The 23,148-nt window shown below is 46.0% G+C and overlaps 1 protein-coding gene across 1 annotated transcript in view; it reads left to right on the forward strand.

The window, feature by feature from the left end:
• Positions 1-23,148, forward strand: part of FARP1 (FERM, ARH/RhoGEF and pleckstrin domain protein 1) — a 290,026-nt gene that overhangs the window by 225,419 nt on the left and 41,459 nt on the right. The window contains exons 7-13 of the mRNA XM_039252521.1: positions 558-672; positions 1,547-1,694; positions 4,182-4,277; positions 5,831-5,994; positions 6,681-6,749; positions 9,514-9,589; positions 10,621-10,861. Coding sequence (XP_039108452.1) covers positions 558-672; positions 1,547-1,694; positions 4,182-4,277; positions 5,831-5,994; positions 6,681-6,749; positions 9,514-9,589; positions 10,621-10,861 — 909 coding nt within the window. The remainder of the gene's footprint in view (positions 1-557; positions 673-1,546; positions 1,695-4,181; positions 4,278-5,830; positions 5,995-6,680; positions 6,750-9,513; positions 9,590-10,620; positions 10,862-23,148) is intronic.

Raw genomic sequence — 23,148 nt, forward strand, 5'->3', positions numbered from 1 at the left:
TGGCACCAGGACTATAAGAAGCCTCATAAACTTTAGTTGTTTTACTTTACCAAATTACATTGTGTATGTTTATATCTATTTACCGTTGGCTTTTCTCTACATGGTAAAGCCTTTGGGGTTTGCAGTAGTAATTATTATCTATAAGAGTTTCAAAGTTGATTTTTTTGAGTCCCCAAATTCTGGGGCTTATTTAGAAGTCATAAGGTCATGGTCCACATGTCTAGAATTGACTGCCTAGAACAGAAATGGTTCTAGTTGGGGGCACGGGGTGGGGGCTAACAAATCAGGAATGTGGATGGATGAAGATGGTAATGCAGAAGTTTTCTTTCTAACTGGTAAGGACGAGAGTGGAGACCAGCCTCTTACTTGGGCACAGCTGTTAATTCCATCCTCACAAGGTACCTTCTGGCATCCAGCCCCTTAGGATGCCCACAGGCTGGGACCGCCTTGTCCATTGCCGTCTGGTTTGCTAGCCGGAGAATGCTGCCCGAGGAATGTAATGGACTGTGAAGTATTAATCGTACGTGACTGGGTTTTCTCTCTCTGTTTCTTGGTAGCCGAGATTGGGGATTTTGACGAAGCGTCAGACAGAGAGCATTTGGCAAAAAACAAGTACATACCTCAGCAAGATGCGCTAGAAGACAAAATCGTGGAGTATCACCATAACCACATGTAAGTCCCACGGGTCACTTAGTGTTTCCCTTGAGCGGTTTCTCCCTGTCCTTCCAGCATAGGTGGGTGTAGATGCGCACGCGCGCACACATGCACACATAGTAGCTATTGGGAAGAAATATACAAGGTGTGAGGGAGAAGAGCACAGAGGTTGCTGGGGGCCGTTGTTCCTCACCTTGGATTCTCAAATGCAGGTTCCCCGCTGGTGACCAAAGCTCTAAGATCCTTGCTTGATTTTCTGTGCTACTGGGGTCGGTCTGGAATTGAGGAAACCCATTCCGTGGAATTAAATGGAGAGCATAAGATGAGTGAACAGGAAATCAGGAAAGGGACACGGTCAACTAGAGGCAAAGTAGCAATGTCACGAAACTCTAGCATCTTGGTATCCTCTTCATTTTTGTTTCGTTTAGTTTTGTTTTGATCAGTAAAATATTTTCAAAAGATGCTCTGTGTCTCTCGTTTTTGTTGCTGTTTTTAAGGAGGGTACTTGAGCCCTGGGGATAGTATGCCAGGGTGTTGCCTTGAACTTCGCTTACAAGTTTAGGCCCATTGTAAGCGACTAAAAATGTGTTTGAACACGATGGTATTTTCCTTTTATATGACCTTAAAGGAAACTCTTTGAGATTCCAAAAAACAACTAGACAAACGTGAGACGGACTTTTGGGGTGTTGTGTTACACAGGCAATGATGCTTTTGTCCTAGCTGCTCGACCTTGGGTTGCAGTGAATGGGAAGCTGGGTGTCATCTGATGAGGTAGCTCCGTTGTTGGGGATGAAATGCCTTTTTATTTCCCAAGAGAAGTTGCCGAGTCTCAAATTAATAGACACAGGCAATTCATATCACCTGGCCTTTCTCTTTAATTTTTGTCTGTCAGTGGACAAACACCAGCAGAATCAGATTTCCAGCTTCTGGAGATTGCCCGTAGGCTGGAGATGTATGGGATCCGGCTGCACCCGGCTAAGGACAGGGAAGGTACGAAGATCAACCTGGCTGTTGCCAACACGGGAATTCTCGTGTTTCAGGTAAGAGCATTGAGAACACAGCTCCGTTCCCCTGGTGATGGAGAGATAAGAGTTGGCCCTTCGGTTCTGATTGCATGTTGGGTGGGCGAAGTTAAGACCTCTGATGGTTAATTTTAGGTGAACAGGGAGAAACTAACCTCACCTTAGGATTTCCATTTCTTTCTAGGCCCTCAGCTTCCAGATTCTATTTCATTTGCCCTTGCTCTGGCTGAGGAACGCACAGTAAAAGATTTGCCTGTTTTTATTGACCTTGCAGGACCATGGGAATCCCTATCAGTGGATTTGTGCTCAAAACACAGCGTCATAGAAGCAGGACTTCAGACCCCCCCCAAAATAAACACTTCCTTCACACTGGCACGTGATCCTGATGTGTCCCCTCTTTTTACCTGTTGAGATTTTTTTTTTTTAATCAAATTTAGGGATTTTAAAACCTAATTTAGGTTTTTTACCCAAGTTTGCTTATTTGTGGCTTCACATATACATAACTTGAAAAGGGTAACGTGTACTTTTAAGAGACAGCAGTTTTATAAATTTCTAAAAGGCACGTAATGTAGTAATTTTGAAGCAAAACACTGCACTTGAATTCTTACCTGTGTTTTACTTAAGGACATAGTTTTCTGTACTCTGAAATGTGTACTCTTTTTTCTTAATTTTTTAAAATATTTTTTAAATTTTTATTCTTGAGAGAAAGAGAGAGAGCACAGTGGGGGCAGGGGGAGCAGAGAGAAAGGGAGACACAGAATTCGAAGCAGGCTCCAGGCTCTGAGCTGTCGGCGCAGAGCCCGATGCGGGGCTCAAACCCACGAGCTGCAAGATCATGACCTGATCCAGAATCCAACGCTTAACCTCTTGAGCCACCCAGGCGCCCCATGCAGTGTGTGCTGTCTTGATCGCATTGCTATTGTATTCGGATCAGTGCTTCTTTTTGTTTCTTAACAGCTTCATTGAGGTGTTATTGACATAGAATAAAATACACATATTTAAAAACATATTTCATGTGTTCTTATATATGTAAATCCTGAAGCCATCAATGAAATCAAGACAATGAACATATTCATCAGCCTCAAAAGTGTCCTCAGTGCTTTTCTTTTAAACAAAGCGAGTGATCCGTGCTTTGGTTTCATAGGGGTATAGAGACGTGGGGGTAATCTTCACCAGTTTTGAAGGTGTAGATACGTACACAACCTAAAACACTTTGGTTTATATTTGGTTTTGGTTATTTTTTCCCTTCGTATTTTACCAAAATAGTCCCAGTGCTTCTCTGCTCTTGTATCCGATGTTTACAACGGACGCTGATTATCACAGGACCCTGTCCCAGGAGGAGTCGAGGTTGGGTTTCATATGAGAGAGTAAGAAGGGAAGGTTTGAAAGCGGTGTACGTATTTGAGGTGACTGCTCTCAACAGTTTTTGACCTGCCAAGATGATCTAGGAGTACTTGAGCGAAACGACAGTAAACCAAGTGTTAAAGTTTTCAGTCCTACTGTTAAATTTTAAAATCAGAGCCCTTAAAGGTTTTTTAAAATCATAGGGGGAAGAAGAAGAGCCTCACAATTGAATTAATGTGCTTTGATTATGTTTGATACAATCTAAATATTGAGAATCGCGCAGTAATTTAATCATGTACAAGGGCTGTATCTTGGAATTAATCTTCTCGCCAGTGCCTAATTGTTTCATTCTTACCAATTTAAATAAACGGTCCGGGTGTCCCAGCAGGCTCAGGGGGATTCGGATTTTAGTTGAGATGACAGGACAGATGGGAGCTGGTATCTGGCAGCTTTCCTCTTGCTTCTCCGTCACCCTATCCCTGCACGCCTGACTTTGAGAGACAAGGATGTGTGGGTCCTTCCCAGAGACGGTGCTCTGGTCTAGAAGACGCACCACAGGCCGGCGCTCCCTTCCCCATCCTGCTTGTGCTGACGGGAGCCAGACCAGCGTGCATGATGGGGGTTGATCAACCTGCTGCGTCGCTTTTATGGAAATTTAAGTCGCTGCTGGTTAAGGCACATGCTGGGGATCCTCATTCTGTCACGTGAACTGTGTGATTTGGGGCAAATTAAAATAAATCCATGCAGCAGTTTCCACATCTGTAAAAGAGAAATGATAAACCCTTCTCACTGGGTTTGCTATAAGGTTTGATAAGATAAGGTCTGTAAAGTCCTTCCCGAGGCACTCAGAAAGTGATGATCACTAATTATTCTGGTTGCCATGGATTTTATTGTTATTTATCTTTCTTTTTATCCTTCCTTTGGCCAGGCCCGCTTCTCTCCCTGGAGGCAAACTTAGTTTGAATACCAAAGTGTATAATTAGTGAAAAATAATGTTCCAGGAACAGGAATCATCCACAGCTGCAAATCCTAGCAAATTCTCTAGCAAAAGGCATTCTTACCGAGCAGGCGAACAGCGGCTCCCCCCACGCAAGGAAAACCACGTTCTGTGTTGCTTATTAGGGCGTTTCCTGGCTCACTGGCTGATCCCTTTCTTCTCAGGGTTTCACGAAGATCAATGCCTTCAACTGGGCAAAGGTGCGCAAGCTGAGCTTCAAGAGGAAGCGCTTTCTCATCAAGCTCCGCCCAGATGCGAATGTAAGTGGATGGGGGGGAGGGGGAGGCAGACCCTCAGTCACCACTCTGTCACCTGGCTAGACACAGGCAGGGTAAAGTGTTCAGCCCCCCCCCCCCGCCCCCACACACACCCATGCACTTGCTGGGGCTCCAGCCTCCAGGCCATCCCTTCAAGACTCCATTCAGCATCCGCAGTATTCGGGGTGTACGAGCCTCCAAATGTCCCCAGCCCTTGCTGCCCTTGTCCCCAAACCTCCGACAGCACATTCTCAGAAGCTAAACAGGTCCACCCTGTTTTCTGGAGAACCCCTGAGGATGTCGCTCACCCCAGGACCAGGTCAGAGAAAGGAGCATCTCCTTAAATGTCTGGAAATGGCCGATGGCAGAGACAGATGCTTCATTCCTGGTATCCCCAACCAGAACTTGGGAGAGTTTTGTTCCCATGGGAAAAAACAGGAGAAACGGCAGTCTAGCCTTATCGAGTTCAGCTACAGAATGGATTAAATCAGCATTTAGGGCCTGACCTAGGAAGCAACCACCCATTATAAGTTGTTTACTATGGGAAAGTGCTTTTGGAGTTCTAGAAGGCTACTTGCAAATGCAGAATGGTCTCAGCTTGTTTGGAAGTTGGGTCTGCCCGGAGCTGTGAGATCTTCCCGAAATAGTTGGAATTGCCGGAAACTGTTAAGGGCTTTAGTAACCCCTGTTCATATAATAGAGCAACTTACAGTGAGAGCCTTCAACCTGGGAGCACAAAATTACACTATCCCCTTTCCAGAATCAAAGGACATGTTTTTCAGCCTTGAGTGATACTTTTGTGTTCCAGAAAAAAAAAAAAAAAATGTTCATTTCCTGTGTGGTCCGTGGGGCCACCTGGAGGTTTGAACCATATGCTGCTTGACAGAGAAAAGACTTAGGACCAGTATGCGAAGTTGGCATGAGCCATGAGGGAGAAAACAGAAAGAAGAGTGTGTTTCAGTTATTTTAAGGAGGCAAAATAGGAATTTCAGTACGTGGATTTTTTTTTCTTAAGAAGGAAATATAGGGGCGCCTGGGGAGGCTCAGTCAGTTGAGCGTCCGACTCTTGGTTTCGGCTCAGGTCGTGATCTCACAGTTTGTGGGATGGAGCCCCGCATCGGGCTCTGCACTGACAGTATGGAGCGTGCTTGGGATTCTCTTTCTCTCGGTCCCTCCTCAGCTTGTGCTCCCTATTTATCTCTCTCAAAGTAAATAAATAAACATAAAAAAAAAAAAAAAAGAAGGAAATATAAGCCACATAAACAAAATTTGTGTATGAATTCTTTCACAAGAAATGTCAGGAGTTCTGTGAATCACCCCTCTTTTCTGTTAGCTCCTCTAGGAAATTCTGTGAGGGGAAAATGGTTAAATGATGACAATATATTGTCATTCGGAACAACTCTATTTTACTAACTATGTGAATTTGTGGTCATGCTATAATAAAATGCACAACTGAAATTTTCTTGGACATACTTCTTTTCTGGCCCTTTTCTCATGTGTCAACCTATTGTCTGTGGGTCCTGGGGGAAAAAAAAAGTGGTATTTTCTCTTTTTAGAGCTCGTACCAGGATACCTTGGAATTTCTAATGGCCAGTCGGGATTTTTGCAAGTCGTTCTGGAAAATCTGTGTTGAACATCATGCCTTTTTTAGACTTTTTGAAGAGCCCAAACCAAAGCCAAAGCCCGTTCTCTTTAGTCGAGGGTCATCATTCCGGTTCAGGTAAGGATTCTACTGCACACCTGTTGCGTCTGCCATGGGAACGTCTGTCCCAAGGCTGTTCTCGGTTCAGCAAGGAGATAAGTGGAAAGTTAGCCTCCGGGAACTACTGCTGATGGGGCGATTGCTCGGTCATTCCGGCCGACTCCTGGCATCTCCTCGCTGGGTTCTCCTCGAACCTTGGCCCAGAGGCCATTCACCCCATCACAGCAAACTCCAAACAGGACCCTCTAATTCAGAAAGGATTTCCTTTCCCTGGAGAAGCAAGTGTCTTGTTAATATTTGGTGTGGCCTCCTGGAATGTTGTGTACACTTGCCCAGGATTGCTTCACTTTCTCCATCTTTCCGCAAACACTGGAGTGTCTCCTGCCTATCCAGTCCTGTTCTGGCCACTGGGGACAGTGAACAGAATTATCCCTGTGTTCCCGAGGCATATAGACCCTTGCTTGGGGTGGTGGCTTAATAATCAAACAGAAAAATTTATAAGGGAAATGCCAAGAAATGGAATGGACCCACATTTTTCTTAGAGAAACACAAGTTTCTCTTAGAACCGCTTTTATTCCCGGCAGCTGAGAAAGCCCACCCATCTCCCAGTTATGGAAGGAGGGGAGGCAGAGACGGGGTGTTGCGTGTTCAAATAGGAATCCCTTGCCGTCTCCTTCTCTTCCCTCTCGCCATCTTCCCTTTAGCGGTCGGACTCAGAAGCAGGTTCTCGACCATGTTAAAGAAGGAGGACATAAGAAAGTGCAGTTTGAAAGGTAAGAGAAACTTCGATGTTACTTCGACTTGACAAGAGTCATTCTCTCCAGGTGACCGTGCTTTGCTCCTAAACCTCCTTCTCCCGGGCCTGGTGAATTACCGAATTCGTGCTTCACAGTCAACCTGGGCCAGTTTAGTGTTAGACAGGAACGTTCGAGGGCTGGGGCGCTTCCTCAAGGGTGAGATGAGACGGGGACAGACAGGCGGGCCGAGGGAGGAAGAAGAGGAAGCCCCCAGAGGGCAGGAGGGAAGAGGAACAGGAGATGGCAGTGGGGATAAAGCACGGTAAAAACTTAGTCTTTGTGGGGCATCAGGGTGGCTCAGTCGGTTAAGCGTCCAACTGAATCTCAGAGCCTGGAGCCTTCTCTGGATTCTGTCTTCCTCTCTCTCTCTCTCTCTCTCTCTCTCTCTCTCTCTCTGCCCCTCCCCACTCATGCTCTGTCTCTCTCCATCTCTCAAAAATGAATAGATGTTAAAAAAAAAAATTAAAAAATTAATCCTCTCTTTGTCCATAAGTATCTTGGGATTTGAATCAAAAGTATTTCTGTAAACTTTTAACTTGAATACAGCTTGGATGAGAAGAAGCAGGATTTATTGCTGCTGTGAGCAAACACTTACAGCTCTTGTTATGTTCCATGCACTTTGTATACAATAACTCAGAGAGCTTTCATACCAGCTCTGTGAGGTCAGTGCTCTCCTAGTCCCTTTTTTTTTTTTAAATGTTTATTTATTTTTGAGAGACACAGATGGTGAACAGGGGAGGGGCAGAGAGAGAAAGGAAGACAGAATCCAAAGCAGGCTCCAGAGTGTCAGTGCGCAGCCCAGTGCGGGGCTCAAACTCCCAAACCATGAGATCGTAACCTGAGCTGAAACTAAGAGTCAGATGCTTAGCCGACTGAGCCACCCAGGTGCCTGTCTCCTGGTCCTTTTATAAAGATGGAGACACCGCAGCTCAAAGAACTCAGGTCCCAGAGCTGGCAAGTGGGCCCTGGTCAACCAGCATCAAAGCCCCCTGCGCAGAGAAGGCTCTGCTACCCGGAGAGGGAGAAGCAGAGAATCCAGAGATTAAGATAAAAGGGTAAAAGGTTGTGGCTGCGCTGCACTGAGGGCTGTTTGGTGCGTGCATGTTGTTTAAAAACATTTTTCTTTTTTATATTTTAATACATCTTAAAATTACAGTAAAGTACAGGGGCGCCTGGGCGGCTTAGTCGGTTAAGCGTCCGACTTTCGCTTGGGTCATGATCTCGCGGTTCATGGGTTCGGGCCCCGCATCGGGCTCTGTGCTGACTGCCAGCTCAGAGCCTGGAGCCTGTTTCAGTCTGTGACTCCCTCTCTCTCTGACCCTCCCCTGCTCACGCTGTCTCTCTCTCTCTCTCTCCTAGAAATAAATTTAAAAAACCTTAAAAAAAAAAATTTAAAAAAAAAATTACAGTAAAGTACAGAGAACACAGTAATCGTCCATATTTCTTTCTGTTTCTGGGTGTTTTTTTCCTTTTTGTGTATAATTACTGTTGTGCCAGATGTGGCTAAACCCCCTTAACCAACAGCCGCCTGTGTTATTTCCCTTCTCCCCTTCCCAAAGGCAACAACTGCCAACTTAGGCTCTGTGTCTGTCTGTCTCTCTCGCTCTCTCTCTCTCAAAAATAAACATTAAAAAAAATTTTTTAAAGAATATTCAGGATTTCTCTGGGGTGTGCTTTTTCATTGATTTAATCTCACACTGTACATAATTCTGCATCTTGTTTTTTTTCAATTTTTTTAATATTTATTTTTGAGAGAGAGCATGAGTAGGGGAGGGACAGAGAGAATGAGAGAGAGAGAGAGAGACAGAATCCAAAGAAGGCTCCACATTCTGAGCTGTCAGCAAAGAGCCAGACGCAGGGCTCAAACTCAGGGACCGTGAGGTCATGACCTGATCTGAAGTCGGACGCTTAACCAAACTGAGCCCCCCAGCATCCTGCTTTTTAAACCCTGCCCTGATTTGAAGATCTCTGTTGGTGTTCTTCCGATTGTGAAAGTTTTTCATTATATTTATCTGATTCTCTATTGATAAACATTCAGGCTGCTTGGTATTTTGTTTCACTTTGGCCGAAACAAACTTGCAGCTGTGACCACCCTTGTATATTTGGAGTATTTTGAAGAAAAGCTGAATGTACATTAGCATTTAATCCCTCTGTGTTTATCGTTGCATCATTTGAGTGCCTGAAAAGTTTCTAAGGCCTGTTCGCTGAGGAAGAGGAGGGCACTGACAAAGGAAGGGAATGGATTAAGGAGTTAGTGGCATTAAAGCCAGTTCCTTTTCCTGTGTGTCTGTAAGTTCATTCATGGGGCAGCAGTTCTCTGAACTCAACACTGGGAAAGAGTTTGCTGATGAGCGGTAGTCACCTCTCTTACAGAACTGATCTAGAAAATCGTTTCCCAGAATACATGAACTGTTTTCATATTGTCAGACCAGAACTTGCAATTCAGAGAGTCCTCAGGCCCCAGCCACCTCCCCGTCCCTCCCTTTCCTATACCTAGAAAGGTAATGCGCAATGCCTAGCATTCCTGACCGGCTGTACCATTTGACCAGGAGCAGAGGGTTGCTGAGAATGTTTTCAGGGTTTAAGTACCCCTGAACCCTGTAAGTATTAAGAAACGGATGACTGTTTCCAGGAAGCATCCATACACCCTGCTTGAGGTGTCTTCGTATTGAGGAAGGGCATAAGACTGTTATTTTTCATTTAAGAGAACAACTTACGTATCTAATGTGATTTCTCCCAGGAAACATAGCAAGATCCAGTCCATCAGAAGCCTTGCCACACAGCCTACAGAGCTGAATTCAGAAGTGCCAAGACAGGTCAGTAACGCCGATCAACTATTACGGCTGTGTTTTTTGTTTGGTTTGGTTTTTTACCAGACTTTCTCTGCTGAGTACTGTGTTTTATAGTATGCTTCTGCGTTATCTGCCCTTCACCTTCAGGGTTTCTTTTTGTAGAAAAGAGTGTAGACGTGTGCCCTGGCTTTGAGCACACTCGGGCTCTGTGGTCCGTGCACCCCAGCCTGGGCTCAGCCAGCCCTGGAGCGGGATTTCCTGTCCTGCATCCCATGCTTTGGCCCGGAGAAGTTTGCTCTGTTGGCCCTAACCCGCTTAGGCGTAGAACCATCCATGGGAGTCTACAGAGAGGAGCTCAGCGCCAGCCAAATGGGTGTGGAGAGATTGGGACCTCCTTTGCACCTGATGGGTGTAGCTCCCATTTTCAGGGCCAACGGCAGATCCCTTTATTGGCACAAGACTGGGTGGTGAGTTCCCAGGGCTCCTGTTACACGGCAGTGAACACAACTGGCACCAAGAGACATTATCACCCTTGCCCCGAGGGTGATGAGAGCTCGTTTTCCCTCTCGGCTTGGCCCCTGCGTGTGTTTTCAGGGTTTTCTCTACAAGAGAATAAGAACTTTGTTGGGGCAGAACATGAAGATTTCCTTTGTGCGCCTGACCTGCCTGTACCTCCCTTGGAAGTATAAACAAAGGCAGTTTTTGTCATTTGTCTGAAATCCATGTCAACTTGCCTTTCGGGGATACGGGGATCCGCGGTGTGTTTTCTGCTGCTCCACGGACACCCAGAACCCCAGTATGAGCCCGGGGGTCCTAGAGAGCAGAGGCTGCGGCGCACTTGGGCCGCTAGGGACCCTGCATGGTGAGAGAACTTTCTGGACGCTGACCAAACGCACTTGGCAGTGCCTGCTCTCTGGCGGTGCTCCGCTGGAGCCCTGAGGAGGGCAGCGTTGGGGGGCGGAGCGGGGGTGGGGCTTGTGGGTACCGTAGACTCGGACAGCCCCGCCCCTCCAGCTCAGGTTAACCCTCCCCCTTTCTCGCCCCGCCCCGCGCAGGCGCAGCAGAGTGCCAGTCTTCCGCCCGGAGAGGGCGCGGAGCCCGCGGGAGGCGCGGGCGGCCGGGAGGCCGCGGAGCCGAGCGCCTCGGCAGAAGAGCGCCGGAGCCCCGCGCTGCCCAAGAGCCCCGCGGGCGGCGGGAAGGCGGACGGAGCCCCGCGGGCGCCGGCCGACGAAGAGGAGGAGGTCGTTAAGGATAGGACCCAGCAGAGTAAAGCTCAGCCCCCGCAGCCGAGCACAGGTCCAGCATCCAGGGCTGCCAGAGGCAGCAGCACTTCCATTCCTTTCATTGACTGCAGTGACGTAGATAGTGAATCCGACCTGCTCAGGGAGCAAGCGTCCCAGTCCCAAACAAATGACAATTATGAGGGTGATTTGACCAGTGGGGTGTATCTGCTGTCCGGGGATGAGAGGCGGACAGAGGCTGGGCGCAGGGCTTCCCCTCCCTCCGTGAAGTCCTCCCGGCCTCCTTCCAGAGAGTTCCTGGATGATGATTCCGCAGACCTAACCTTTGACGTGAGCGGGAGCCCCCGACTCCCGAGGCATAGCTCCCTCATAGATGAGCTGTTCAGGGGCTCGGGCGGTCGCAGCCCCCCGGCCACCCCTCTGTCTCCCTGTAGCAGACGGTCGAGTCCAAGTAGGAGTTGGGACAGGACTGGGTCTCAGGGCTATGTTTCCGAAAACGGGCATGACCCAAGAGAGGAGAGCACGGGAGAAGATCCTCTCCCAAGTCAGGGTACTCCTCATGAAAGCTCGTCCCCCGTCCAGCCAAGGCCATACTTACGGAGTCTTCCCAGTCGATACAATAAATCAGAGACCGATCCACTCATCCTTAGCCAGGTGGCATCGACCCCAGAGGCAGTGGATGGGCTTGGTGGCCGTGGAAAGGGAGGACTGGCCAGCCTGGGTGCTTCAGAAGGTAGAATGCTGGCTAACGGTGCGCCTCAGCTGGGTCCCCCCTCAAAGATCCCTGTTGTGCGGTCAGTGGGTGCCAGCGGCCTGGCAGACCAGCGGGCGCCCCTGCAGGTGACCGAGGGCTCCACCAGCAGCGGATCTGAATCCAGCGATTCAGACTCCGAGATGGTGGCCCACTTGAGCCAGCCGCTCACATTTGGCAACCCAGCCGTGCTGAGCTCCCCTTCCGCGCTGAGAAGTAAGAAGCCCCTGGGTGGCCTTCATGTGAGTGAAGAGGAAGAGGAGGATGAGTAGAGGGCGGGCTTCACGTGTTGGGAATGTGGAGTCTTGAGTCCAGGTTATCTGTGCTAGTGGCTCGTTAATCTTTAATCAACGCTTGTTAGAGGAAGCTTTGGACAGACATGTTTGGATAGGGTGTGCCCGACTCTCTCATCCTTAAGAAAAAATGAAACGTCGCACAGTGGCTTGCTTTCCAAAAAACGTGGACAAGAGAAACAGTAAGACAGGGAATCAAGAGCTTGTTTCTCTCTCTGATTGAAGGCTAGGGAAGAAATACTTGATTATGGATCTGATCATGTGTATAGTGTGTCATATTTATGCAGAAATTGTGTATGTTGAGTTTGTGTGCAGATCACGCTTCTATCGATTGAATGTTTGGACTGAAGTGTCACTGAGATCCCAGGAAAGGTGTCGGTTTTACTCCCCCCCCCCCTTTAAAAGGAGGTGCTGCTTTTCTGAGCCTGAGAAAATGAGTGATTGACAAAATTCAAGACCAAATGTAAGTTGATTGCTGGTTGAGATTAAGTGTCGGTGAAATCTTAGGAATCATGGATATTTTAATAGGAAGAATGTGGAGTTATTTCTTCTTTCCAGATTTCATATGAAACGATGTAAAAGATGTGAAGTGAAACTGTAATTTACAAGGGATCGCTGGTGTGTTTTGGGTTTGCATGTGTGGGTCAGACCGTTAGCTATGTTTTAAGAAGCTGTAACTCTGGATGTCAGAACTTCTAATTGAAACACAGAAATGCTGTTGAGTGGTGATTCAGGGCAACGTAAGACCCCACAAAAGGCACTGTAGTCCCCAGGCTCGCAAACAAAAGGCCCTCCTTTGAATCATGGGCAGCAGAGAGAAGAATCGTTTTCCAGAATTGCTTCCCCTTGGTTGGTTAATTGTGTACATTCTTAACATTCGCACTTCTGTGAACAGGGTCTTCTCTTGAGAATAGTGACTTCTGGATGTTTCTATGTGCAGGAAAAAAGTGTACGTAGTGAGAGGTTTGATTTCTTTTTAAATCTTGCCCACCTCTGCCCGTGCCTTTCACTCAGCATTCCTGAATTCAAAGATCAAAGGGTCTCAGCTGCACGTGGGAATCACCGGGGACATTTTAAAAATCAGTGATGCCTGGGCCCTGACCTTAGAAATTTTTATCTAATTGGCCTGGGGTGCCACTGAGTTCCCCAGACGGTTGTGCTGGGCAGTCAGGGTCACTGTTCTGGAATCTAGTAGAATAAGCTTCTGGCTTCCTTGCAGAGTAAGGAAAGCATCACACATGAAATACTTTGAATAATTAGTGCCTGTTTGGTACTTTTCGGTCTTTGGTACTTTTTTTTCAAGAAGATGAATTGCAGAATCAAATTTTTAGATCCTGGGTCACTACCAAATTATTGGAAAGAGTTTTAACTGTGACCCATCCCTGGCGTGCCACCACACCAACGGCCTTACTAAACCATTGTGTGATGTTGTCATAGGGAGGAGCTAGTACACACACTTAGGAAGCGGGGTAGAATTTGGCAGCCATATGCAACAAACGGAAGTATTGACTGATGCTTTGTGGCTCACCAGTGATTATCGGTCCACACGAATGTTGACAAGTTGATTTTAAAGACTCTGAAAACTTAATCCATTTCTGTACAAACTTTTTGGGGGTTTTGGGTTTTTTTTTTCCCTGCTCATTTGATTCAGTGCATGATTGATGAATCAAACTGAGTATTGGATAGTTTGAAAGATGTTCATTGAAGTAGCCTATTGATATCTTACTTTAGATTTATGTATTTAACAGAGTCACAGAATTTTAAAACTAGAAGGGACCTTCAAGACCATCTAGGGTAAACCTTCGTTTTTAGGGATGACAAACCTTGTTCTGTCAATGACTTCACGTGGCCCTACAGCTCCTGCATGACAAAGCTAACACTGGAACTTTGACCTCTGGTCTTCAGCTTTAGTCTGTGTGACATCTTGGTGCAATAGAAGCCTTTGGATTCAGTACTTTAATTTTGGAGACGCTTGTACAGATTAAGAATTAAAATCAGATGAGACCAGGGATCATGCAGACGTAGGCACTTACACTCCTTACCTAAAACGTAGGAAGAACCGCTTTTTCTAGCGTGGGGTTTTGCACTTAAAACATGTCTTTTGCGTATTTTGTTCTGGACTTAGAAAAAGATGTCAATTTGCTATATATATATTTAGTCAAAGTGAGTGAGGCAGAGTCACATTTGGAATCCTGTGGTTTATTTGTGAAGGTGATTTGTTCAAATGAGTTTTCTCTTTACTTCTAATTGCACCGCAGTCTGACAAAGGATGAACAAGCGGTGGGTGTGAGCATCCCCAGCATACAGTGTGAACCGTCACACACAAACCCCCAAAGCAAACATGCTCCAGTCATTACTTTGTTTTGCTTTTTGCTAAAGGAGTGATTGTTTTTTTATCTGAAGTATTTTAAAACCAGCTGATCAATGATCATGTACTCACTCAGTTCTGTATTGACAAACTTTCCACTTTGAGGGTTGCTCATAAACTTTTTCTCTGGTTGGTTTTATACCAGCCAGGCAACTCCATTTCTGCTGCTTGGCCAGTATTTATGAAAGCAGCAATCCCCATGTGATTAATGGTGCTTAAAGGGGAAGGGGTGTGGTTTGTTCAAAAGCCACAGAGCGGAAAGTGCTGAGAATATTCACCAGTTGCCTCTGGGCCAGTTTGCCCTGCACTAAAAGATTCCCAGTATGGGTGGGGGAGTAAATAGAAGCATTCTTTGAGCCCGGTGGAGCCAGAGGTGTGATGTGGTTAGGGAAAGCCTGCAGCCTCCCACCTTCCACACCCCCCTGCCTGTTGTCAGACTCTGGTTCCCCATGTCTTTACCTGGTGCCCGGGGTCTCCCTCTGTGTCAGAGAAGGGCGCATGTACACAGAGTTGAACTGAGAGTGCAACGAGACTAGCAGTGGAGTTGGGTGTAAAGAATTCATTGCAGGTTCCAAAGGGTTTCCCAAGACCTGTCCATCTGTATCTCTAAGATGAGAGCGTAGAGGTCTCCTCAAGTCAATCAGGAGGTCCCTCTGGGACTTAGGCAGGCAAGAGCTGCTCTGTGAAATGATACCGAAGGCCTTGGATAGAAGACAAATCATATATAGAAACAAATCTCCAAGCCACCCCAGATCTACTCGGGGCCTCCTTGCATTAATATCTTTTGTTAGATGGTATTTCAAAGTATGTAAATTGTAGCCCCCTTTGTGGTTGATTTTTGTTGCTGCTGATTCAGGGCAGAATAAAAAATGCAAGAAATTCTTTAAGCATGAAGAAATGCATTTAATGAGTTTCGGAACTTAAAGTGAACTACCACCCCTCCTTCAACAGGCATCTGTATGCCATTGTCGATATTTTATTAGATAGGCATTTAATGAAAGGAAGTCTGTGGGCCAGATTCTTCCCCACATATGTGACTCCTATTTGGGAATTTCTCACAGATTTATCGCCACATTGTGCCACGTGGCCTGCACGTACAATGCAAATTGTTCTGATTTTATTCTCAAGAACTTCTTGGAAGATTCAAACCAAGCGATGCTAAAAAAAGCCAGGCCCATGAAACTAAAGCACAGCCTGAGACTGGAGATTTGCACTAAGTTTACAAAATCTGTTCTGTCCTCAGTTGAATCAGAAACTCAGCCTGCACATTAACCCTGGAATCCTTTCGCTTGTATTGTGAAGAGGTATCCAAAAGAAGGAAAACTTAGTAAGATGAAATTCCTTTCAGATTTTGTTACAGCTTGTGAATGTGCATACAGCTTCCTTTTTGTGTCTGTACTCAGTGTTCACATGCTCTCGGTCTACTTTTTCCGCTTGAAATGTTATCCCATATTCGGCACAGAATGGGTCTGGTACAGTTGTTGTGAGTCAACAATTGGCCCAGCCTTAAATTAAGAAATATGGGGGCCCCCTTCACCACTGGGCTTATTCTGAGTTTATTTTAATCACTCTTTTCTTAGGCCCTTATTCTTATTAGAATTTAAAGAGATCTCAGAGTTGCATTCCTAAGAAAGACTTGCTTTTCTGGATCTTCTCTCTAGTAGTCTGGAAACCTTCCTTCTCTGATAGGAGCTTAGTTACTCCAAGTGATAGGAGCTTAGTTCCTCCAAGACCGGCTGGCCTTCCTCTGGTTTCATGGGATGAGTCCACATCATTGCTGCACACTTTACAGATCAAACTGCCAAAGAATGTTTCTCCGCAATCCCTGCAACGTAGAGCGAGTTTCTTTTGAAACTGTAAGAAGTGAGCGTCTCAGAATCACCCGCTGCTGGTGGCTCTCTGAGGAGCTGTACCTTCAACCACATTAGCCAAACCTACAGGAGCGTCTGGAAGTGGGGATCAGAAACCTCTAGAGCAGAAAGTGATTAACACACTTGACTCTGGCGGCGACATTAGGGAATTTACTGGCACTGCTTTTTCCTTGTTAGTTTAATTCTGTCTGTTTCTGTGGAGCTGAGCAAAATTCAATACAGGGAAATGGGGTCTGTCGTGCATACTTGTACTGACCTCTGACACTGTTTGCCGGTTTTTAAAATGAAGCCGGGACTCTTAGATCGAAGCAAGCATGCCCCTTAGTGTAGCAGTTCTCTTTTTGTTAATAATAATAATGAAAAGAAAAAAAAAATTGCACTCTGATTTGGCCTTGTGTTGTAGGTATCCAAGATTCAGAGTGGTCTGTTTGCCATTTATTTAGAGCCATCCTTGAAGAGGGCTACTTATTTACTCCCTTGAATCACCTAGAGATTTCCAAATAATTCCCTTATGAACAAAAGTCACATGTGCTGATTTGTATGCTGTACATATGTTTGGGAACTGGTGGGTGGAGTCTTGTTTTGGCCACACACACAAAAATTTAGTACCTCATCCCAAAAAACATAATTGACACTTCTGGCACAAGGAATTTTTTTCTTCTTTTCCAGGGAAAGCAATTAAATATTCCCCTTGTGGAAGCTGGGAAAGAAGCAGGAAATCATTTCCTCAAAGCCTTCAAAATGGAATAGGCTGATTGGTTCAGGATCCTTTCAGTGTGGATTGCAGACACCACACCTGAGCCCAGAAACAGCCTTTGGCATCTCATTGGCCTTGGTGTTTGATAGCAGCTTCTGGGGGAAGGCATCTCCTTTGCATCTTTGTGTGGGCTCTAGATCAGTTCCTCTGGAATGTCTTGGGTGCCTTTATCTTTGAGAGTAGGGAGGATCAAAACCCAGCTGTTGACATGACACATATGATCTTCACGTGGAGCAGAGAGCCCGTGTGAAAGGCTGACTGCAAGGCTAGTGCCATTAATGCCATCATGGAAATGGCGCTGGAAGGTACTTGAACTTGCTACTGGGCCAGGCGCAGCAGCAGTCTCAGAATATTGAAAAGTAAGTACAGATCACTGCAAAACGCAACACACACTAAGGGCATGGAGGATGGAGTGAGGCCTGCGTGTGTGTTTGTGCACCTGTGTGTGTGTGTTTAGCAAAAAGCATCAAACAGCGATTCATTCTGCTTTTGAGTAAGAGGTAGAGGTAGTAAGCGGTATGCAGAGTCTGCAGGCAGAGTTCTGCTTTTTTGTGAATTTGCGTTGTTAACTGGCTCTCAAATAGGAAATAGGAGAAAGTCCAGTGGTGTCGCTAACTCACGGACAAGCTTTTTGGCCCACGAAACTAGGCTAACAACTCCTTTTCCCAGCCCTCGAAGTTCCTTTGTGAAGAAAGCAAGCATTTGCCACTCTGCCTGCAGTGACGGATAGACAGACTGAAGACGGGCCTTCCCTAGTGAAGAACACACGCCTGCCGCTCTTCTCCCAACCCGCACCTAAATCCAGTCCCTCACGCTCAACCCCCTTTCTGCCTGGAAAGTTGCCGTGAAACCTAACTAACCAGATTTCACCAGCTTGGCCTAGATTATTAATCCAGTTCCCTTCTGCTCTTGCTGTGTGTATATTTAATACTATAGATAAAACACTTCCTTAAAAATTTCTAATACACCAAATTTTAAAACAGAAAAGGCTGGGGATTTCATTCTCATTTTTGTCATTTGTTTAATAAATTCGAGAAGACATTTTTCTGTTGTTCCATTGTATGCACTGTTTTGTCAGCATGTACCTTTCTAGGAGAGAAAGCTTTTTCCCCCAACGGTCTGTCTTGATCCTCAGAGCATGGTGTGCCTTCTGTTCCCTGCATTGTTGGAGCACTGTCTGATGTCTTTTTTTTTTTTTTTTTTTTTTTTAACACTGCTGAAGACCAGTTTGTACCTGGAATACCCATCTTCTCCGGAATACAGTGATCCTGGTCGCTATAAGCAAGCTTTAGCACCGAACCATGCCGGGTTCTACCCTAGTCCACTGAGGGTGGGGACTAGAAGGTGAATGGAAGACTTGATCTCTCTCATTGCACCTTCTAACCAGCCTGCACTTTGCACTGCAGGTACCTGGGGGCAGGGAGGTCTTTGGAAGCCAACAGGATCACTGTAGTGGGGGGAGAGGTCTCATGGAAACAGAGAGCATCTGTGGCAGTAGCTTACACAGGGGAGCTCCAACACCCAACCACAGGATTGGCCTCACCTTTGGACTGGGAACATCAACTGACACGGGCACTAGAATGCACTTGTTTGGGTGGGGGTGGGGGTGAGGGGGCATGTAGAGAAGACCCCGCCCCATTCCCATTGGCTACTCATTGCTGATAAGCTGGTTTTGGTTTTGAGGTGTCCCCAAAATGTAGGCTCTCACAGATACTGCCTGGTTTCATCTTCTCTCCACGGCCTAAGAGCGCAGCATCTCAATAAAGCATGAATTTATACCACCGGGAAGGGTTCTGGCTTCTCCAATAACAATGAGCTTGGGGGGTCTTTCAGCATGGAAGGCCAAACTCCTGTAACGGTGTATGCACGATATTAATATCGCTTGTTAATCTGAACTGAAGAGGCTTTTACTTGTCCTAACAGGTATCTTGCTGTAAAAACTGTCAATTGTAACTGTTCTTTCCCCCTGATGGCCGAAGCTCTGTCCCGAGTACGAGATGGTATCTTTCATTGGTACGAAGCACCATGTTCCCCAGCCCGACACTGCCACTGCCTCCGCCACCATGTTTGAACAAAGGGAAATTCTCCTTTCTCTTTTTCCCATAAGGAAGAGCACGCTAGAACATTCTGTCATTCCACCATTGGTAGCATTTCTATCTTTATTTCTCTGCAAGTTGCATTGCTGTTGCGTTTCTGAGTTGCTGGATGATGAACGTTGAGGTGGGTGCTTAGCTGCTTGTAAAGCCTTATTTAAAGGACCTTGGTCTGAGAATAAGCAGCATAGACACACATTGCCCTCAACACCCTCCGTGATCAAGAAGGACAGCACCGCTGTGGTTGGTAATCCTATAAACTAGCTTTCCTTTTGGGACCTTGTGATTGTCATAAAGCCTGGTCAGCTGCTTTTCACCTGCTCCCCTGGCGCGGGCCCCAGCTGAGTTCTCATAGAGCAAATCCTGTCCATGCAGGAGACAATCCGTTTTCCAACTCATTACCGACCTTTTTTGATAACTGGCTTTCAGATGCAGGCAACCTCCAGAGAGAATTCATTGTATTCTTTTTTTAGAGAGAGATGATGGAATTAAAAAGAGCCTTTTTAAAGATCCATGAAAACCTACATCTATAATGTATTTCCTACATGTGCCTTTGGAACATATTCTGGGTATGCAGAGAGAAAATCTATATTTTAGAACCAAATACCAGGAGACAAATCATGATAGGTGAGTGGCATGTAGAAGCTCGCCAGGTAACTTTCTTTGGGGGTAATGTGGGAGACTCAGCATAGAGACTTTTAACGTTCTTAGAATTTGGAAAAGAGGAATTGAGAAAGCAGTCGGTATTCTCAAATATTTAAGTAACAATCCTGCTGTGGATGACTATTTTTAACACGATTATCAGGTTTCCTAAACACCTTATAGGACAAAGAACTTCTTTAAAAAAGGAGACTACCAGAGGATTGGCCAATTTAAAAAACAGGACAGGTACAACCACGTATTCGAAATGCCATTTTACATTGCTTGAAAAATAGAATAGAAAATTCTGTTTTCTCACACTTATGTGAGTTTGTCCTTAAGCTATGAAACAATCAGAGGAGGTACAGCAGTGCCTGATGCCAAAAAATGGGGGGTGTGTGTCAGGCCTCGAGTTTGCCTTGTTGGTCATAGACCACATTCCTGCTGTATCTGTACCTGTGACAAGGGGTGGTCAGGAGACGCCACTGTCTGGGCGATGCTGCCGAGGAGGAAAGAATTATGCAATGTATTTTACGTTAAAGAGAGAAGGTAAGCACATTTCTCAGCTGGGTGATAAATTGAATCCATAAATACAACCATGCTAATTTGAAGTTCTGTAATTGTTTGTGCCATGAGAATGTGCATACTTAAAAGGATTTTTGAAAGCAATTACCAGAAATGCCTCCCTTGAGAGCAGTATTGATGATGGCATTTCCACTCCACTGGGAGGAGGGGGGACATAAATTCAGCCCTCTTGATACAGATTAATGGCGGCCAGTGAGCCTGGGGGGGGTGGGACATGGCAGAGACAAATCCTTTGGAAGAGGTGAAGGATTTTGAGAGTCATTCACTGGAAATATAACTGCATGCGTTTAAAAATGCAGGGCAATTTTTCTGGAAATAGGAAAAATAATTTTTAAAAACTCCAAAGCTTCCAGACTTTTGGAGTGTAACTGATCTTTTTCTAGTCTCTTTAAAATTCTTTCCACATTATTGCCTTAATATCCAGGTGCTTTCTCAAAAGATCCCCCAAAATTATTCACCTAGAACCTGTTGCTGAAAGAAGTGACTTTGTGTCAGTTTACCACAGATTTTAAAAAAAGAAAAAAACATGATAAAACTACCCAGGCGTTAATGAGTTCACGGAGTAGCCGTGAAGATGGGTCACCATTTCCTCTCCTCGTCTCCTGCGGCTGCGCCTTCAAAGCCAGTGACCAGCTGCATGGTTTGGACAGGCTCACTGAGGCTGGAGTGATAAGCGGCCTCGTTTTATCTTACAGAGCAACCATGTTTGTTTGTTTTTGCAAAAATGGACTACACTGAAAATTGGTTACACGTAGTTCCTACACTGAAAATTGGTTACACGTAGTTCCGATGACTGTAACCTGAGACACTGACTTTAAGACCCAGCTCCTCACACTTGCCAGAGGGTGGAACTTACCGAGGACACCACTCTGTACAGACAGTTGTGACGGCACTCTGGCTCAGAGTCAAAAAGAGAATTTTAATTTCTCATCAAGCTGCCAAATTCTACTGATTACCCTTATCAGCATATTTCATTGATTGCCGAATGGTAAATGAGCTACATACTTTTGTTTGGACCACGTCTCCTATAAATTTTCAAAGTCTGGAATTGTTTCTCTTGCAAAGGGAGAAAGGGGGCTCTTCTCCGTGAACGCAGCTCAAATGAGCGAACTTGAACTTCAGAGTTTGGACCTTTCCCCTCCGTAGAATTACTGACAGGTTTCTAGACCAGGCTGCTCGGTATTTATTGATTTATTGGTCCTACTGTTAAATACACCCATCAGCCTTCCTTTCTTAGGTCCTTAGAGTAGACACACAGCCAGCTGAAGTAGCCACTCTGGAAACAGAACCGGGGACCCTAACCTTGGTCGTTCCCCGAGTCTGTGTGTTGCACATGCAACGTTGCTGGTCACGCACATCGTTGGGCGACATGAGTGAATCCAGCAGGTTGTCACCCAGCAACCTGTAGCCGCCCCAGGGCTGTCCCTTCCTCCAACCGGGAAGAACACGGGTTGTCATGAAGTTCACTCCCAGTGCCCCGTTTTCTCAGTCCTTTCTGTGATGAGGCTCAGTGTGCACTCTTCTAGATGGCTGTTTTCTCTGAAAACCTGTCCTGCCTTCTTGGGAGGACAGACCTCTCCTGGAGCCCTGCTCTGTGTTCTGTAGACACGTTCCCCGGGGGATTCACCAGGGCAATAGCTTTTGACCTTGGAGGGTAGAAGTGGTTGCACCCGAGGGTGTTCGCGCATGGGTTTTCTCCCCCGCAGCGAGGTGGTTGGTTTTTCATCTGCTCCTGGATGCTGTCCAAGGGCCTAATTGGTCCTGTTTCCCCACTCGCCATGCCTCCTGCGAGCCAGCCTTCTAACCGCTTCTTTATTCTTGACTCCAACGCTCACTGATGAAGTGAGTGCTTTTTCTGTTCCACGTCACTGCAAAGTCAAGGCCCCGCATGTGCTCACTTAATAACCGCCTCACCTGACCTCACGCACAGCGTGAGAGCTGAAGGTAAGCCCCATATTTTGCCAGATTATGGTGGACAAATAAAAAGTGATTCTGATACAGTGACTCACAAATGCATGATATGTTTTGATCTCTAGACAGACTGCCAGAATTTCTCTCTTCTAATTTCCTATTTGTAGTGATGACATTTGCCTTTTTGTGATTTTTTTTTTTAAAGAAGAGAATAGTGTAGTACCTTGAAACACTTGCGATTCTCGTTGTTGTCACTATTTCTATTTGACAAGTTCCAATTCTTTCCAAATTATTGTATTCAGTTGTGCACTGGTGTCAATAAAATTGACATTTGTGAAGCAATTTCTGGCCTTTTTCTCCGGGTTTCGCTGGGGCTGGTGGTGTGTGGGGTGAATGGGTCTTTGCCTAACACCAGGACTTCATTTCAGTGATGTGTATAAAAATGCAAGGATTTCAATGGAGGGATTTGTAAAGCGCAAACTTCTTGAATCTGTCTCTTCCTCACGATTTCTAATCTCGTTCCTCAAGGATCGTTGTCCTGACCAGTAGTCAGTAGCAGGATGTCTGCTTTTTGCTGTATTTTTCTGGGTGTGGTGGCTTTTCATGCCTGTATTAGCAACTCGGCTGGCTGGTCCAGCTGAGACGGGGTGGGGGCTGGTGGTCTTTCATGGTTGGCTCATTCATACTGTGATCAAGTTCACTACCCTCCATTTGAGGCCATCCCATCTTGTAGTTTCAAAGTGAAGGAGTTCAGCGGGAGAGGATAGATGTCAAGAAAACGGGCGATGCCCCAGAAAATTCACCTTTCTCTCCCAGATCCTTGTCGAGTTTCGGAATAGCCATGAGCTGAAACCGCATGTTGGAAAATGAGAAAGCTTTTCCATCGTCTTCCCTCATACTGGTAACAGCCGGGACCGCAGGCTGCTTTAACTTTGTTTAGCCTAGCGCTAGTCCTGACAAACCTGCATTTGAATTATAAATGTGTTAGGTGCAGGCTCTTAGGTCGAAGTATATTTTGACACATCCCATTTAGCTTCAGCGGGTTGAGGTTTGGATCCTTGCAAAATCCTGTTG

Source organism: Hyaena hyaena, unplaced genomic scaffold, assembly GCF_003009895.1.
Source record: "Hyaena hyaena isolate Hyena2069 unplaced genomic scaffold, ASM300989v1 scaffold_418, whole genome shotgun sequence".
NCBI classification, from domain to species: Eukaryota; Metazoa; Chordata; class Mammalia; order Carnivora; family Hyaenidae; genus Hyaena; species Hyaena hyaena.